The sequence below is a fragment of the Mastigoproctus giganteus genome, chromosome 10 (genome assembly GCF_048544385.1).
Source record: "Mastigoproctus giganteus isolate SK-2022 chromosome 10, ASM4854438v1, whole genome shotgun sequence".
Lineage (NCBI taxonomy): Eukaryota > Metazoa > Arthropoda > Arachnida > Uropygi > Thelyphonidae > Mastigoproctus > Mastigoproctus giganteus.
Window position 1 is genome coordinate 142,951,893 of NC_143584.1, and position 18,669 is coordinate 142,970,561.

The 18,669-nt window shown below is 35.8% G+C and overlaps 1 protein-coding gene across 1 annotated transcript in view; it reads right to left on the reverse strand.

The window, feature by feature from the left end:
• The window catches only part of LOC150079329 (116 kDa U5 small nuclear ribonucleoprotein component), a 330,420-nt gene that overhangs the window by 288,047 nt on the left and 23,704 nt on the right, over positions 1-18,669 (reverse strand). The window contains exon 3 of the mRNA XM_090383490.1: positions 6,847-7,006. Within this exon, the coding sequence (XP_090239616.1) occupies positions 6,847-7,006 (160 nt within the window). The remainder of the gene's footprint in view (positions 1-6,846; positions 7,007-18,669) is intronic.

Here is an 18,669-nt window from a genome sequence, read left to right on the forward strand (position 1 = left end):
CAACCTAAAAGTGGTTGCTTTGCTGACTGGGTTGCAAGGTGGATACACTAATTACTGCTGCTTTTTATGCGAGTGGGACAGCTGAGTGAAGGGTTGCCAGTACAGGGTAAAAAAACGGCTAGACTGTTCAGAAACTACACCAAGCCAGAAAAATGTTAACACATCCTTTGGTAGATAAATCAAAAATCTATTTACCTCCACTGAACATCAAACTAAGTTTGATAAAAATATTCATGAAAGCGATGGACAAAAAAAGAAGGATTTTTCTGTTTGAGGCAAAAGTTTCCTTGAATCAGTGATGCCAAGATAAGAGGGAATTTTTGTGGGTTCTCAAATCAAACTGCTATTCCAAGATGAGGAATTCACTAAAAAATTAGATGCTACAGAAATAAGAGCCTGGAAGGCATTCGAAAATGTCTACCAGAACGTCTTACGCAATGAGAAATCGTAAAATTATAGCAAAATTGTGAATGAGCTCATTTTCGCATACAGAGAGTTGGGAATCAACATATCATTAAGGCTTTTATTTTCTATATTCCCATTTTAACTTTTTTCCTGAAAACTTGGGTGCAGTCTCCGATGGACACAGTGAAAGGTTTCACCAAGATATTTATCTAATGAGAAAAAGATACCAGGGAAAATGGAGTCCAAATATGTTGGCAAACTACTGTTGGACTCTCGTAAACACCAATGGACGATTATAAAAGCAAAAAAACTACAAAATATGTGTTTGTTATCAGATAAACAGTTATGTAAATAGAATAAGGTTAATAGACTCACTGTTCAATATTTAGAACTGTACATAACATTTTCTTAAAATATATGAAATCTTTTTTGCTAGAAACTTAGTTTTTGATTTTAATCCTTTCTCCCTTAAAATTGTTGGGTGTAATATAGTTGCCATATTTTAATTCAGCAACATCAAATCTACAAGAATCACCCTCAATTTTAATAGGGAGCTAAAAAAATGGATTTTTTTGCGGACCACTGTTATTTTTCGGTAATAATGATTAAATGCAAATGAATTGAGTACTTGGTTGTTAAAATATAGGGCCCCGTTATGAGTTAAGAAAAAATGCATATTTTGTAATAAAGACAGGCAGAATAAAACCAGAATATGTCTGCCTGGACTAGAACTGATAGCCTAACTAGCCAGTTAGCCCTCGGGAGACTTGAGAACTGTTTGGTTTTGGGTATTAATAATAATGATTAAATGCAAATGAATTGAGTATTGGTTGTAAAATATAGGGCCCTGTTATGAGTTAAGACAAAATATATATTTTGTAATAAAGACAGGCAGAATAAAACCAGAATATGTCTGGGACTTGAGAACTGTTTGGTTTTGGGTACTAATGATTAATTGCAAATGAACTGAGATGGCTTAGTTGAAAAGTACAGGACCACGTTATGAGTTAAGGTAAAATGTAAATGTGAGCCCTTTTGATAATTTTTCTATACTTGAAGGATTCTGCATGCTTTCAGGAGGAGATTTTTATCAACATGGGGCCAACATAGTTGGTAAAAAGAATTTACTTTGCAGGGAAGGATCACATTTGAACAGAGTAGGTGTAAGGGGGCCCTTGCATATGTCACGGAAGGAGCCTTAAGGCCTCAGAAAATCTGCTAGTGGTGGGGGATAACAGGTGAAAACAAACATGAAACTGGTTAGTGCTATGATCAAGGTCACACTTACACTCTTCTCAAAAGTTCAAGGACGAAAAGTAATCTCAAAGAACTGTGGATGAAAGTGATGATAGTTGTAATGTACAACAGCCGACCGGGCTAGCCGGGTGGGTAAAGTACCTGCCTGGCAACCCAAAGGTCGCGGGTTCGAATCCCGCCTCGGGCTTGGATCAAAGTACTGCAAAAACCTTGGGAGGTGCATTATGGCCACAGAAGCCGACGCGCCAACAACTACCAAAAAAAAAAAAAGTACAACAGACCAGCAATAGCGCAACATTATTAGCAGTGGCTTATGATGCAAGGAAGCAAGCTTATAAAGCATCAGCCAAAAAAACTACCCACATCATTTGCCCATCCCCTCTAATAATTTGTCTAATCTTTCCTTAAATTTATTCCAAACTAACATTTCCCCAACACCACATGAAATTTTCTACTAACAATCAATTACACTCTGGTTCAAGGCAAAAATTTTTTGCACATCTTTTCTACAACTATCCTTTCTCAATTTAAGTTTTATATATATGTTCCCTTATGTGTATTGTCCAAGAAAGAGTAAGGATGCCATCAGCATTTAGTTTATTCAATCCACTTAAAGCCTCAACTAGTTTCCAGATACTGAACTGAAATCTTTCTTGGTAAGAGTAGATAAGGATACCCTTTTGTGCTCCTAACTAATCTTGTTGCTCTTCTCTCCACTCATACCAACAGAGCCACATCCTTTCTAAAACGCAGCTTCCACACTTGTATGCAGTATCCGAGATGAAGCTTAACTGACTTATACAACAGAATAATCATCTCCCTTTTCCTGCTGGCAATGTTCCTGTATATCACTAACAGAACCACCATGAGCTGCCTAACAGCTTGTCTGCACTGCTTCGAGAACTTAGAAATGTCTTTCGTTCTTCACTGCCTTCAGCGTGGTAGCACTCAATTGCTGTTATCCTGGGGTTACTGCAACCCAAAAGGTGTTCCTTGCATTTATCAATGTTACATCAACTTCCACCTCTCAACCCATCTGCCTAGTCTCTCTAGCACTTTTTCCTGTCATTAACCACCCTACCAACCTTTGTATCATCAGCAAACTTAGACACTAAGGTTGATATAACTTCATCAATATTGTAAACTGGCAATTCAAGGGAAAATTTTTTGTGAACCAACCTGATGACTTTTATTTCTATTAATAGATCACAAAGTACAAGAAGAATCATCAATAACCTGAATAATATTCAAATATGATAATAAAGAACCATTAGCAAGTAACCATAGTGTCCTAAAGTGGGCAAATAAGTGAAATTTCAGTTGCCATTGTCAGATGTCATCACATGAGATCAAACTGAATGATGGTAAAATTTTCACACTGAAAGGAAAAACAAAAACCAGGGGCATAAAGATAACTATTACTGAAAACCAATAGACTGGACCTTGAGAAGTTTGCACTTGGTCAACATTTTAAGAAAACTTGTTTTTAGTTTAAATTTTCAGAATGTGAGCAAAGGAAGCTCTAGACTAGGCTATGTTTAATGCAGTATTTCTATATTGATGGGATTTGCATTCTTGTCATATACAGCCCAAATATAAAAAATACTTCAAAAAGGCACTGATCTCTTATCTTGTAAGCTTTAACCATTACTGGACTTTCAATGCTGTATTTAGAGTGCCTAGCCACCCACCAATAAGATGCTAAGTATTGAAATACCGATGTGAGCAGCATAACGCATTAATAAGTACATTGCACTTCTCTTTTTAGAGAAGCATTACTTATTATTAGTGCAACATAGGGCAACTCATCGTGGTAGACTTAAAATTTGAGAGATCAATGCCTTTTAAAAAATTTTACATCTTTGGCAGCACCTACTACATTTTTGGACTGAAACAAAACCAATTGGTAAAAAAATTTTCTCACAAAAATGATACAAATGACGTCACTTCCTAAATGGCGTTAACGATGGTAACTCAGTCACTAATATTGATTTGGTAGAGTAAGCAGCATATGTGAGAATAAAACATTACATTGCTCATACTAAGAGACGGAAATGACGTCACTTCCTAAATGATGCTAACTCAGTCACTAACGTTGATTTGGTAGAGTAAGCAGCAGGTGGATAGTTGACATCATGAAATTATATTCAAGAACATCCTGAAGATTTGAGTTCAAATGAATTACCTGAATCACCGACTTTCAATTTATTCCTAAACCAGTTAGACAGTATACTACAACAGCTTCGATTGCATCATCCAAAAGGAAACAAAATCATATTTCAGCTGAATCACCTGTTGTATACCCTCCACAGGTTTCAACAGTAGTTGAGCATGAAATAATTTACAAGAACATCGAACATGGCAGTAACTCCTATAAAGAATTCGAACGATAATTTCTGAAAAATATATTTGGAGCTGTTTGGGATTGTGATTGATTATGGTATGAAAATTATGTAAAATTGTGCACTTCAGGAAGTTATCCATTACTTCTCTTAGAATTTCCCCAACTGCAGATGTAATGACTATGAAGGCTTGTAAATACTTGTCAAGCATCTCTCAAAAATTATTCCATTCCAATATTTTCGACGAGCAACAGTTTCGTTTATCCTGCTATTCCACCTCATCTGCCTCGACTGGATTTAGTGAGCCACTCATTTATCCTTGTATAGCATTCATGCAAATTAGAAGACTAAGACATGGTTTCAGGCAATACGGAATTTTGGGCCAAATTATAAATATTCCTGTAAATGTTAATTTGGTGGTCAATCATTTGCCTCAGAATATATATGACAATTATTGCGTTAAAGTTCATATCAAACATAAGAAAATTCACGAATAGAGTTATTTAATGGGCTTGGTTCATAAATGAGATGTAAGGGTTTGGTTAAAGTATCTACTTACGACTCCTTTGTATCGTCTTTATGATATCGAGATTGATGATACAAAGATGGTCAAATGATATTGTTGGTAGTCATTTACATTTCGCCTAACCAAAAGATCGAACACATCATTGAATTCATCCATTTCATTTCACTTCCTTACACGACTGAAGGAGCTGCACTGCTACAACAATTTTCTCATAAAAAATGTGACCGAATACCAATGATACTTAGTGGAGATTTAAACGTTAATTTTGCAGATCCTGGATCCAAACCTCTGACTGATTTCTTAGAAAATAAATTTGGACTAATGTTAAATACTTCTAGATCTGTACGACTACTAATCATGGAACTATAATTGATGCTGTGTTTCAAAGACATTTCACTCTTCACAATCTCACATGCACGTATTTTAGCTATTACAAACCCATTGCAAGTAAATTACCTATTGAACATGTATTTCAACCTCAAATTGATGAAACTGTCAAAAAATAAATAAATGCTATAAAATGTTAAATGTGTTCAGATTCTTTTCATTCCTAAAAACCCTTTAATCTCATCCAAGCCAAGGATGTTTTCACATAAAATAAAACATCTATCATGCATACAGGGCACACACTACTTTTTTCATATTACACAGGCTATATAACAGGAATGCAAATTCCACCATAGCAGTAATTTTCAAATTTAAAAACCAGGATGTTTTAAACTTAATTTTAAAAAGTAAACTTATCAAAGGGAACACAGTTCCAATTAATTCAGAGTCAATTCAAAAACTGGGAAAGGCTAGAAATCTGCTTGCTTTCCACCAGCAAAAGTAACTTTCCTGTAGTGAGAAGATTTCACCAGTCCTGGATATGACTATTCAAAAAGGAAAATTTTAACACTTCAAAAGGAAAATATAAGGAGTAACTAGTAAAATATACAGAAACATCACAAATACATAGAAAAGAATTACAATAATGTAATTCTTTTCTATGTATTCTTTAATACATAATAAAGAATTAAGTAATTAATTTTTTTATAATTGCCTTTATATAATTATTTTTAAATAGAATTTAAGTAACATTACAAGGTCTAATAAAAAATACATTTAAGATTAACTGAACATAATCCAAAATATGTCAGAAAAAAAAAAAAAAAAAAGAATGACCTAAATATGTATAAACAAGTTATTTAATAAGCAAAGTGCATTACATTTCAGGCATGTTAGCAAATAGTAATAATTCAAGATTTATAACAAAAAAAAAAAAAAAAGACTTGTACATGCAACACAAACTGAGGAAATTGTTTCTGCATATTCGCCACATTGCCCATCCAGTCATCTAACAAGCACATGACATCAAACATAATATCCAGTGCTTCAGCTACAATATATGGAATATGCATAGCAATCCATATTTCATATATGAAATTATTTATATTTTATATTTCAAAAAAATTCGTTCACTGGGAATTGAGTTATTAAATGTGGATAGTTGTTGTTGTTATTTGGTTTTTAGGAGCATTAGCAACTAAGGCCATATTGCTCCAGGGATATGCAGTGGTCATTCCCTAACCTTTCCACATTCTCCGTATTTGGTGGTCACGGGCTCGAACCCCGGTCTAATCAAGAAGCATGTGCTACGCACTGCTGCTCCTGCCAACCTGGCTATGGAGGCACCCTGTCCACTGGGAGTTGAGCTTTTACATGCAGACGGATGGACACAGTGAAGGCAATAGGTGATCATATACTTATGCTAATGCACCTGAAAACTGTCAGACTGTCTTATTTTAACCTACTATTGATAGTGGGAAGTCACTTTAACACCTACTTTTTTTTTTTTTTTTTTTTTTTGCTGGAAAAAAAAAAAAAAACGAAAACCACTCTGTCAACTTGGGCATAACTCAATGCTTTTCAGAGTAAGCACTGAGTTGATTACAGTTTCTTTCATAATGTTCTTATTCCATTCAAAAGAAATCTCTACTGAATGTTGTAAGAGTAAACCTCCAAGTTAGTTTCACTTCATGCAAATGCCAGCAGATTAATGAAATTTGGAATAACTTCAAAAATATTCCTAAAAGAGCAAAATATAAAATTTTGTGAAAATCTGTTCACTGGAATTGCACACTTATCTGTGGACAGACATGATGATGCTAACATGTATTTATGCTTTTGTAAATGTGCCTAAAAAAATTAATTCTAATGAAATTAAACAAGTGTTATAACATTACGGAAAACAACTGTGAGACAAACTAATTCTCAGTACATCATTTGTTCTCACAAAAAAATAAATAAATAAAATAATAATACATGCACACTAACCAGTAAGAGCCTGAGTATCCTCCTCTTGAACAATTGTCTCAACATCTGGGCCATAGACTTCTTCTGCAGTAGGATAATATTTTTTATCTTCATGAAGCACCACTTGCATCTGTGGGCCCTCTTCTTCACCTCTGATTATTACATCCTCCATGCCTTCCTCCTATAAACATTAAATTAAATAAATTAATGTTTTAATAGTCTATCTGTTATATCTTAGTAATAATAGGGCAAATGATGCATGGGAACAACCTTATAATTCAGCATCAGCCAAAAAAAAAAAAAAAAATTTCCAGCATCACGTGTCCATCTCCTCTAATAATGTGTTTAATTCTTTCTTAAATTTATTCACACTACCAACATCTGCAACAAAACGGAAAGTCTGTTCCAACAATCAACTATCCACTGGCTGGAAGCCAATTTCCACATATCTATCCTGCAACCGTCCTTCCTCAATTTAAATTTATGTCCTCTTATATATGTTCTCTGAGTACAAGATTAAGGATGCCATCAACATTTATCGTACTGAATCCAAACACCTCAATCAGATCTCCTCACAAGTGCCTAGTTTCCAGATGCCACAATTTGCAGAACTGAAGCCTTTCTTGGTAAGAGTACCCTTTTGTTCCCTCACTAATCTTTCTCTCTGCACCCATTCCAGCAGATCCATATCTTACATACAATGAGGTTTCCATACCTATATGCAGTACTTAAGATGAGGCCTAACCAATTTCTTACACAATGATCTCCTTATTTCAATAATAATCATCTTATTTCTTGCTGGCAAAATTCAGGTATATCACAAAACCACATGAACTATCCTAGCAGCCATCTGCATTGCTCAAAGAACATGTCTGACTGCACAATTACCCCCCTCATCTTTCTCATCATCATCATCATCAGCCATTTTCAATCCACTACAGGATGAAGGCCTCTCCAGCAACTTTCCAGTTCCTTCTGTTTTGAGCACTGGCCATACATTTACTACCCACAAACTCATGAATTTCATCTATCCATCTCCGCCTTTGTCTTCCAGGTTTTCTTCTAGCTCCTCTTGGATACCATGAATACACCATAAATTGTCAAAATAATAGAGCGAGCTTATCTGCGAAAAGATCTAAACCTCCCACGGACTTCCTAATTCATTTCACAAATATACGTGGTCTCAATTCTATTCTCAATGATGTCCATTTCCACTTGCAGTCTGCCAAACCCCATGTACTTTTTCTGACAGAATCTCAGTTATGAGTGGATTCAGCTTCTGCTCATCTCAGATGCCCAAATTATTCACTGTATGATTCCTTTCGCCTCAGAGGTGGTACTTGTGCATATGTCCGTTCTGATATTCCCTGTCAGAGACTTGGAAATTTGGAATCTCCTCTCTTTGATCTTCTCTGGCTTAAAATCACTCTACCTCATTGTGTCAAATTCATCTGTTGTCTCTACCGTTCTCCCAACTGCACCAATCACTTGGAGCTCTTTGACTTCCTCTCTTTGCAACTTGACTTTCTCCAGTCCAACTTTCCTAACAGTGAGGTAATTTTCCTTGGTGATTTTAATGTTCACAACTCCAGCTGGCTTCCGTTTTCTAATCACACCGACCCAGCAGGTCGAGATGCTGAGGCTTTTGCAATTACTAATGACCTAGCACAGATTGTTCATTTACCTACAAGAATACCGGACAATCATAATCATACAGCCAACGCACTTGATCTTTTTCTCACAAACAACTCTCCTAAGTACACGGTTAAAGTGAGAGGTCCTTTAGGCACTTCAGATCACAACTTGGTGATTGTCTCTTCGCCAATGGAACCTTTATCTCATGGCTATTCCCAACCTCGTGTTGTTTGGCATTACAAGAATGCAAAATGGGATGACCTGTGAGACTTCTTTTCTTCTTTTCCTTGGTTGGATTATTGTTTCAAAACTTCTGATGTCAACGTTTGTTCAGATCGTGTCAGTGAAATTATTCTTGCAGGAATGGAATCCTTTATCCCCCAGTCCACTTTAAAATCTCGTCCTTTATCTAAACCTTGGTTTTCCAATAAATGTGCTAAGGCTGTTCAAGAGAAGAACGTTGCATATCGTAATTGGCTTGTTTCTAATTCTTCAGTTTCATTTTCTGCCTACACCAAAGCTCGCAACAATTTTAAAGCAGTTATTAATCAGTCCAAACTAGAGTTTGAACAGGCTAAGAGTAGAAAACTTGCTTCTTGCCCTAATGGTAGCCGAGCATTCTGGTCTCTTGCCAAGGCTATTGGCCTCAACTTTTGCCCATCTCTGCTCCCACCTCTGTCCAAACCAGATGGTTTTGTTGTCACTTCAGCCAAGGATAAAGCTGACCTGCTAGCATCCCATTTTTCTTCTAGCTCATGTATTAATGATCTTGGTAAAACACCTCCGACCATTCCCAACACGCTCCATTCAATGCCTCCTGTGGTCTTCCATCAAAAGGATATCAGAAGGATTTTGATGAATCTTGATGCTAAGAAAGCTCCAGGTCCTGATGGTATTTCTCCACTTGTTCTCAAAACCAGTGCTCCTGAACTTACTCCTATTCTTTGCCGCTTTTTTCACTTTCTTATTCCAAAGGTGTTTTTCCTTCTGCTTGGAAATTTGCTCATATCCAGCCATTCCTAAAAAGGGTGACAAATCCCTCCCATCCAATTATCGTCCCATTGCAATTACTTCTACTCTTTCTAAAGTAATGGAGAAATCAATTAACTGCCAACTCTTAAACTACCTAGAAACCTTCCGTCTGATCAACGATCGCCAGTATGGATTCCGTCAGTGTCGATCCACTGGTGATATTCTGGCTTATGTTACCCATTTATGGCCTAATTCAATTTGATAGTATGAATCAGAGCTGTGCTACTCAATATATTGAGGTATACTCCTCTTATTATTTTACGGCCTAATTCAATGGAAAGGTTCGGCGAAACACAAGTAGTTGCTCTTGACATCTCAAAGGCTTTTGATCGTGTTTGGCATAAAGGTCTTCTCAACAAGCTTCCATCTTATGGTTTGCCAACTGTTTTTAGTAATTGGTTATCCAGTTTTCTCTCTGATCGCTCACTGAGGGTGATGGTAGATGGCTCTCTGTCTTCTAACTTCTCCACTAATGCCGGTGTCCCCCAAGGTTCAGTTCTTTCCCCCACTCTTTTCCTCTTGTATATCAATGACCTTCTTCCATTGACTGGAAATCCTATCCATAGTTTTGCCGATGATAGCACATTGCATTCAACTTTCCATTTTGAGAAACCTTGTCCTGCTCAATCAGCATCAACTTCTAGAAAATCTGCTACCAATTCCTTAAATGCCGATCTTCAGGTAATTCTCCAGTGGGGCAAAGACAACTTAGTTGATTTCAACCCTTCTAAAACTCAGTTTTGTCTTATATCTCGAAAAAAGGATTCTTCTGCTCCTATGCTTATCTTTAGTGACACTCCGATTTCTAGGCAAAATGATATATCACTTTTGGGGATTACCCTGACTTCTAATCTCTCTTGGCACAAGCACATTACAAATATTGCTTCCTCTGCATCTAAAAAACTTGGTTTTCTCTTTCGCTCTCGGCGTTACTTTTCTTCCAAACAGCTGCTCACTCTGTATAAATCTCAAATCCGCCCCGCCATGGAATATTGTTCCCACATCTGGGGTGGTGCCCCCAAAACCTCTCTCAGGCTTCTTGATTCCATTCAGAAGAGGGCAGTTAGGTTAATTAATGATTCATCTCTAACAGAGTCTCTCCACTCGCTTTCTCATAGATGTACTGTTTCTGCTGCATGCCTCTTCTACAGATACTTCCATGGGCACTGTTCTTCTGAATTGGCTTCTATAATTTCTGCTCTCTCTTTCAAAAGAGTCCGAACACGTGCCGCCACCAACCAACATCCATATACTGTCAAACTTCAAACCCACAGAACCAACTTTTCATCTTCCTCATTTATTCATCCAACTGCCGTTTTCTGGAACAACCTTCCTTCATATGTATTTCCTGAAAATTACAATCTACAGAAGTTAAAGTCCAATGTCAACAAATATCTTCTTTCGTCTTCTCAACCTCCAACCCAAGCACGGTACTAAGTACTATAGGTTCTAATACCTCTCGTGTCTGGGGTTCACATAAAAAAAAAAAAAAAAAAAAAATCTGTTATTTTCTTAGTCCATCTGTCATCATGTCTTCGAGCTATGTGTCCTGCCCAAGACCATTTTAGTTCTTTAGTTTTGATAAGAATGTCCATTACTTGAGTTTGCTGCCTAATCCATGTGTTTCTCTTCTTATCTAACAGTCTGATTCCCAATATAATTCGTTCCATTCTTCGCTGTGTAGTTCTCAGCTTCTCTTCCATTCATCTTTTTCATTCTCCACTAACTTGAGTGTGTACTGCACCCACAATGCAAGGTACTGCATATGGGTAGCAGTAATCATTCTAGGATTACTTGATATCCACATGCAGTGCCCTGCATTAGTCAATGTTAAACTCCAATTCTAGCCCATCTGCTTAATTTTTCTAGACATTGTTGCAATAACATACCCTAATTACTGACATTAACCATCCTGCCAACCTTTGTATCATTTGTAAACTTACATATTAAGCCTGTTATACATTCACTAATAAATACTGAACAAAATAATGGGCTCAACACTGAACCCTTAGGGAATCCACTAATAACATCAGTCCAAGAAAGAGCAGTGCCCACTGATAACCAACTTTTGTCTTCTTCCACTCAACCATCCACAGCAGTAACTTATCCCTAAATCCACACTACTCAAATTTGTATAGCAGTCTTTCATGCGGAACAGTAGCAAAGCTTTTCTAAAATCTAAGTACATGTATATTATGTAAACATTATTTTTTGTATCCAGTTCCTTTGTTACTGCATTATCCAATCAGATTGGTCAGACAAGATCATTCCTTAACAAATCCACGCTGTGATTGTCATATAACTACATTCCTGTCTAGATGGAGCTGCATTATTTCTTTAACCAATGACTCCATTATTTTCTCTGGAACAGAAGTAAAACATAATCTTCAATTCCTCCCCCCAAAAATCCAAGGAGGGTTTCATAATTTTATGGCCAAAGGTTTGCTTACCTCTTTTCCTCAAGCATACTATATTTTGAACTGAATTTCTGCACAGCTTCTTTGGAAACCTGTTTAAACATCTACACCAAGTTTCAACAAAATTGAAGATGGTCGAGCAGGGACCACCTTCAAAATTAGGCCACTTGACATGAATCACCCATACTGTTCAAGGCATAGACCTAAATGGATGAAATTTAGATGAACTGATAAGACTAGTGGCAGAGAAGAAAAATATGTGCAACATGTATAAATTATCAGGGAATACAGAAACCTACGGTAGTCATAAACTAGTTTAGAATCAAGTAACAAAGGGGGTAGGGTAAGCCAAGGCAGACTGCAAGAGGTTTCTGGCAAAGAACACAAAGAAAAGTAGCAAAGACTTTACTTATTTTAATACTAGAAGGAAAGGGATGAATCACGTTGGTCCGCTAGATATGAAAGATATCTTGTTCTGAGTGGTCCCGTTCAGGTTGTTGACAGGATCATCAACACTGGCTGTCATCAAGTTGAAGCTAAAAGTAAGTATGACACTGTGTGGATTTAGGCAGGAAAAGAGGTAAGCAAACCTTTGGCCATAAAATTATGAAACCCTCCTTGGATTTTTGGGGGGAGGAATTGAAGACTGTTTTACTTCTGTTCCAGAGAAAATAATGGAGTCATTGGTTAAAGAAATAATGCAGCTCCATCTAGACAGGAATGTAGTTATATGACAATCACAGTGTGGATTTGTTAAAGGACGATCTTGTCTGACCAATCTGATTGGATAATGCAGTAACAAAGGAACTGGATACAAAAAATAATGTTTACATAATATACATGTACTTAGATTTTAGAAAAGCTTTGCTACTGTTCTGCATGAAAGACGCAGAGCAAATCACAAAAAATTTTCAAAGTTTTAAGTGTCACTGTTGCAAACATTGAGAGGTAGTGCTCTGAAATGATATACCTAGTTGGCTTTTGGCAGAGAATGCAAAACTTTTGGTGTCCATGCTCAAAAACCTTTACATTTTTTACAATGCAGTCTAAAACTGGCACCAAAAATTTGTGGCAACAAATTTAAGTACGACTTTTGAAAGTCATAACTTTGAAAAAAAAAAAAAACCTTTGGTACCTTCTTCTTTGGGAATTCCATTTAACATCTGCATGAATTCAGCCTAACTAAATATGGGCTCTTATACTTGTTTGCTGGTTGAGATATTTTCCTTCAAAGGCAGACTCAAAATTTGAAAGTCAAAATTTGACCTATATTTAGGGGCAAATATCTTAATGTGGGATTCTCTTGTTTCTACCACCACTTCAATTCTCTTGTTTTTACCACCACTGAAAAGAGCAGGTTTTAAGCAACAAGAATCGTAGTTTTTCAGTTTTGTGACCTGCTACTTAAGGCACAAAAAAAGTGGCCTTAAACATTTTATATTTTCCACATATTATATGCATACTTATTTGATGGTGAAGTTTCACATCTCAATAAGGACAGAAAAACTATTGCATTTACAAGATTGAAATTTTCTGTAATCATTCTGCCCTTTGGTTTAAGGAGAAAGTATATATTGCCAATGCACAAAAAGATCTATATTTTTTTACAATGGGGGTGCAATTGGCAAGTAAAGAAATTACATGGGTTTCTTTAGTGAAATTTTCTAAGTCTGAAAAGTGGTCTTTATTCAGGATTCCAAGCACAAAGATGATGTTCTATTGGTTTCAAAGCTTGAAAGAAGTTATAACTGCAACAAAATTTATTTAAAACACAATACAATTTTAAATAAGCAAGTGAGTGCGAAGATATTGAATCACTGCTTTGTAATGGACTGGAATTTTTCACTGATGGTTGATATTACTACTTCAGGCAAGCTATATTGTTGTCTCATTGTTGTTGTTTTTGGAGCTGAAAGATTGGCAATAATTTGTTCAGGAATCCAGCAGACATCTCGTCTAGCAGGCCAGTGAAATGAGCAAGCTGTTTCGTGAGGATGCATGAAATTTACCAATACATCATGTTCTTCAAATGAAATTTAACAAATATTTTCAATACACCAATTATGGTTATAAATACATACAATGTATTGGCCAGGTTGTAAATTAACAATTGGCACATATTGAATATTGGTTTCACTAGTCTGATCTACATGAGCTACAAATGAAGACTGTGTGTCATTTAATACTCTGCAAACATGAATCTGTCTTGCAGCAATTGGAATGAAGTGATGATTTTCTCTTGTTCCAGCAATAGTCATTAGACTATTGCTGGAACAAGAATCCCTTGTTCCAGGAATAGTCGTATGTGCATCTTTTCTCTTGAAATGGCCTTACTTGCTCAATTTCCTCTTTAGAAACAAAACAGAATTTTATTCCAATCATTACTTCTCACAAAATTCAAACATGTTTCTTGGTGTCAGGATTTGGTTTTCAATTGGACATTGGAGACTTGCACATGCTGCCAATCGTTTTATTGTTCCACCAATTCCATCACATGGTGACTTGCCATGGCTAGTGCCAAAGAAATTCCATTCAGCACTGATATCAAAATCCTTCTGATGATGAAACAAGTTAATAAAATTCTTGTATTGAGCTGCAGAACCATCACTAAAGTAGTAAATGTGTCTGATTTCTGTCATGAAACTCTTCAAATATTCAATTAAGTTGGTTAGAAAAACATGCACTGCAATGTGTCATGTCGAAGGCAGTCACTGATTATGCAGAAACTTATATTCTGAAATTCAACATCCGTGTAATAAATGACAAATGGATGCAATGTAGCTCGCCATTCTCCCAGTGAAACCCTTGAACAGTATCTTGCACAACAAATGAATAATTTTCTGCAAAATCCATCAAGATGATCAATTCTCCTGTCATTAGACTTTCCTTTGGTAACTTTGATGTTTAGCAATGTAGTGATGACAGGAAAGGTAAAATATCTTTGTACTCATCTCTTCAATAAAATCTTCTGTTGTTAATTGCTTTGTGTCCAGTGCATCTCTGTCAGTGTGTATCCATTGCTTGAATTCAATAATATCTTCTGGTTCATTGTTTTCAAAAATATTCTCTAGAAACTTTTTTAATTCATCTATTCCTGGACATTTTTTACACTGATGAAGCATACAATCTTTTGACAACAAATCATAGACTGTTTTACCAATGAGAACCTTGTAATCACATTCAACAAGACTTGCTGCTAGCATTAATTTGACATTTTGATGGATTGTGCATACATATACAGAATGTGTTCCTGGTGCATCAATTGTGACACACCACTTGAGTCGAAGTTCACAAAATTTAGAAAATCCAATGTCAGATCCATTTCTATCTCAATAAGTTATAAACATTTCCTTCAAGTTGCTGAGTAATAATTGCTTTTTCATTTGCATTTTTATTCAATCTGCATTTCTAATGGAAATGTAATCTTTCTTTCCAGGGCATATCCGACTAAATTCGTCATCTTCAAAAAATTCCATCACCTTTTGCTTTACTTGCTCAGAAAGCTTTTTTCCATGTATGCCATGATTCCTTCTTCTGCTTTAAGTTTTCTAGCTTTCTTGACCATTCTTTCTGAGACACTAAACTCTTCTATTGTTTTCTTTATGGACCAACTAATTGGAGCTAGTGTTAATATTTGAAGTATTTCTGAATGACTTGATACCATCAACTTTTCTTTCAATTCTTTCACCAGCATTATAATCTAAGCAATTTTCACACTGATGACTTGCACTTGGCTCCATGATGTCATTTGGATCCAAGCCACCAACAGATGCAATTTTACTAGCAACTACATCTTGTACTTGAATTGCTTTCCTTTTGGCATAGCCTTGTGAGTCTCTCTTAGCCATTCGCTAAAATTTCAGAGGAGAAATACCAATAGCCATCAAACTTGTGTTCAAGCTTCAGTCACATGCATTTTGTCATCGTGGTCTGATCCAGATGAAGTTGATGTTCCTATTGCTGCTTTTTGGCTGTTAGACTCTTTTCGGAATGATAGGCACAGCTTCTGGCCTGGTTTTATGTCTACATTTGTTAGGTCTTTCAGGTAGTCTGCCATTGACAAATCAATTGGTTGTAAACTTTTTTTCACCATATGATTTTTCTTCTGGAAAGGATTGCAACATGAACACTGCAAAAATTCAAATTTTGTCAAAAGCAAAAATTCATGATGTAGACAAATTGTGTCTTCTTCACCCAGTCTTAATTCACAATGTCGACCTATCAGCTGTTGTTCTTCAAATTCAAATTCTTTAAATAATTTTAACCTAGGTTTGCATGTATAGGATAGCACATGACATTTAGAATTATCCCTATGACTGATTGTGCACGAGTCCAGCTTATCCCCAGCAAAATATTCTGATTCCATGGCTTTCATGCTAACTAATAAGTGGACATTTCTGCAAGCAATGAAAACTTAATTAATTTTATTACAGTCAAACAATAAAAAACAGAGGAACAAAATAAACAAACTGTTCATCATGAAAATAAAACATTAATAACAGCATGGTTCAAATATCAGCTATTTATACTTTTTTTTGTATGATTCTAGAATTTACCAGAGTTCTAGAATGTTCATCAGGTTTTTTTTTTTTTTTTTTTTTTTGGAATTCAAGAATATTCTAGAATGTTCTGGAATGCTAGAATATTCTGGAATTCTAGAATATTCCAGAACTGTAGGATATTCTAGAACTCTTGAATATTCTATAATTGTTGGGTATTCTTCTAGAATATTCCATAATTGTTGGGTATTCTTCTAGAATATTCCATAATTGTTGGGTATTCTAGAATATTCTATAATTGTTGGGTATTCTTCTAGAATATTCCAGAATTCTAGAATACACTCTATTTCTAAATTATTCTAAACATTAGGCAGGTTTAAAGAAGTGTTCTGCAACAAAAGAGATCTCACAAAAATAACAATATGGCACATAAAACTACTGGATGTTTAGGCTTAATTTTAAGGTCTTAAGTTCAAAGACACAAAACAGATAAACCATGATCCTTGTAGCTGAAACTCTGCTCTTTCCAGTGGTGTCAAATACAAAAGAATTGAAAGTATCCCACATTAAGATATTTGCCCCTTAAGATAGGTCAAATTTGACTTTCAAATTTTGAGTCAATCTTTGAAAGAAAATATCTCAGCCAGAAAACAAGTATAAGAGCTGATATTTAGTTAGGCTGAATTCATGCAGTTGGTAAGTGGAATATCCAAAGAAGAAGATACCAAACATTTTTATTTCAAAGTTATGATGTATACAAATTTAAGCAAGACTTTCAAATGTAACAAATTTAAGCAAGACTTTCAAAAGTATTGCTTAAATTTGTTGCAACAAATGTTTGGTGCCAGTTTTAGACCGCATTGTAAAAAATGTGAAGGTTTTTGAGCCTGGACACCAAAAGTTTTGCATTCTTTGCCAAAAGTTAACTAGGTATACTAAGTTTCAGAGCACTACCTCTCACCATTGTGCAACAGTAACACTTAAAACTTTGAAAATTTTTTGTGATTTATTCCACATAACAGAAGTGACCTCCACAAAAAAAAAAGGTGCTGGTGCTTCAAGCATACTATATTTTGAACTGAAATTTTGCACAGCTTCATTTGAAACCTGTTTAAACATCCACACCAAGTTTCAATAAAATTGAACATGGTCAAGCAGTGACCCTCTAGGCCACTTGACAAGGAATGATTCTATTTCTTTGTTACCATAAAAAGTCTAGTAGCTTCTACAACTACTTTCCCAAATGTTTCCCATTAACAATTTTCAGTTGGTAACATCATCAGGTGGTTCCACTGAATATAATTAAAAAACTGCCTGAAACCATTGTAGTCACCTTTACATAAGCAAAATCCCTCTCATTTTTCATTTGACAGCAGTTATATCTAAGTAGATCCTGCATCAATACACTGTGATCACTGCCACTTAGTGGTTGCTTTATTCTAATGCACAAATAGTCACTGCTAATAATCTACTCAAGAGCACTGCTTACCCTTATTGCCTCTTTAATATGCTGGTGTAGAAAACAGAAATCCAATAAATCCAAAAAAACTGTTGCTACTGGGTGAGCAATCAACCCACAAGTTCAAGTTCCAGTGAACATCTCGGAAATTAAAATCCTCCATTACAAGAAATTTTGATTTACTGGCTCACTATCTGTCTGCTGTTTGTTTGTTATACTCATAATGGTCATTTGGCCTATAACACACTTCTACCCCTTTTTTTTTCAGTGCATATGTCACACTCAACACTGCACTTCGACTTGGTGCACTGCCTTAGATTCTGTTTCTTAACCAAGAGCATGACTCCCCTCCTCCTACCTTTTCTGTACACATTATACTCCCCATATTAAAATTCTGCAACCCTCATTGTCTGAGTGCCACCAAGTCTCTAACATCCCTACAATGTCCACATTTGATGACTTAACCAATACAAATTCATCAAATTATTCACTGTTCTTCTAACATTAGTGTACATGCAACTGTTTTTACTCTTAATAACCCTAACACAGCCAAGTATTTGATTATCCTATTTGGACACTCAGGTCTTATAATCCTGATACCTTGCTTTACTGGCTATTACAAGTCCCAATAGAAGCAGCACAAAAATTACTTCCACTTTTGCTGCAGCTGCTGTTAATTATTAGTCTGTGTATCCCCCAACCCAAAGCTAGTAGTTTTCTAATCTTCTGACCCACCTAACACTGCATCAACTTCAGCAAATATTCTTGCACCCTTTCTATTTAAGTGTATCCCATTCCTATA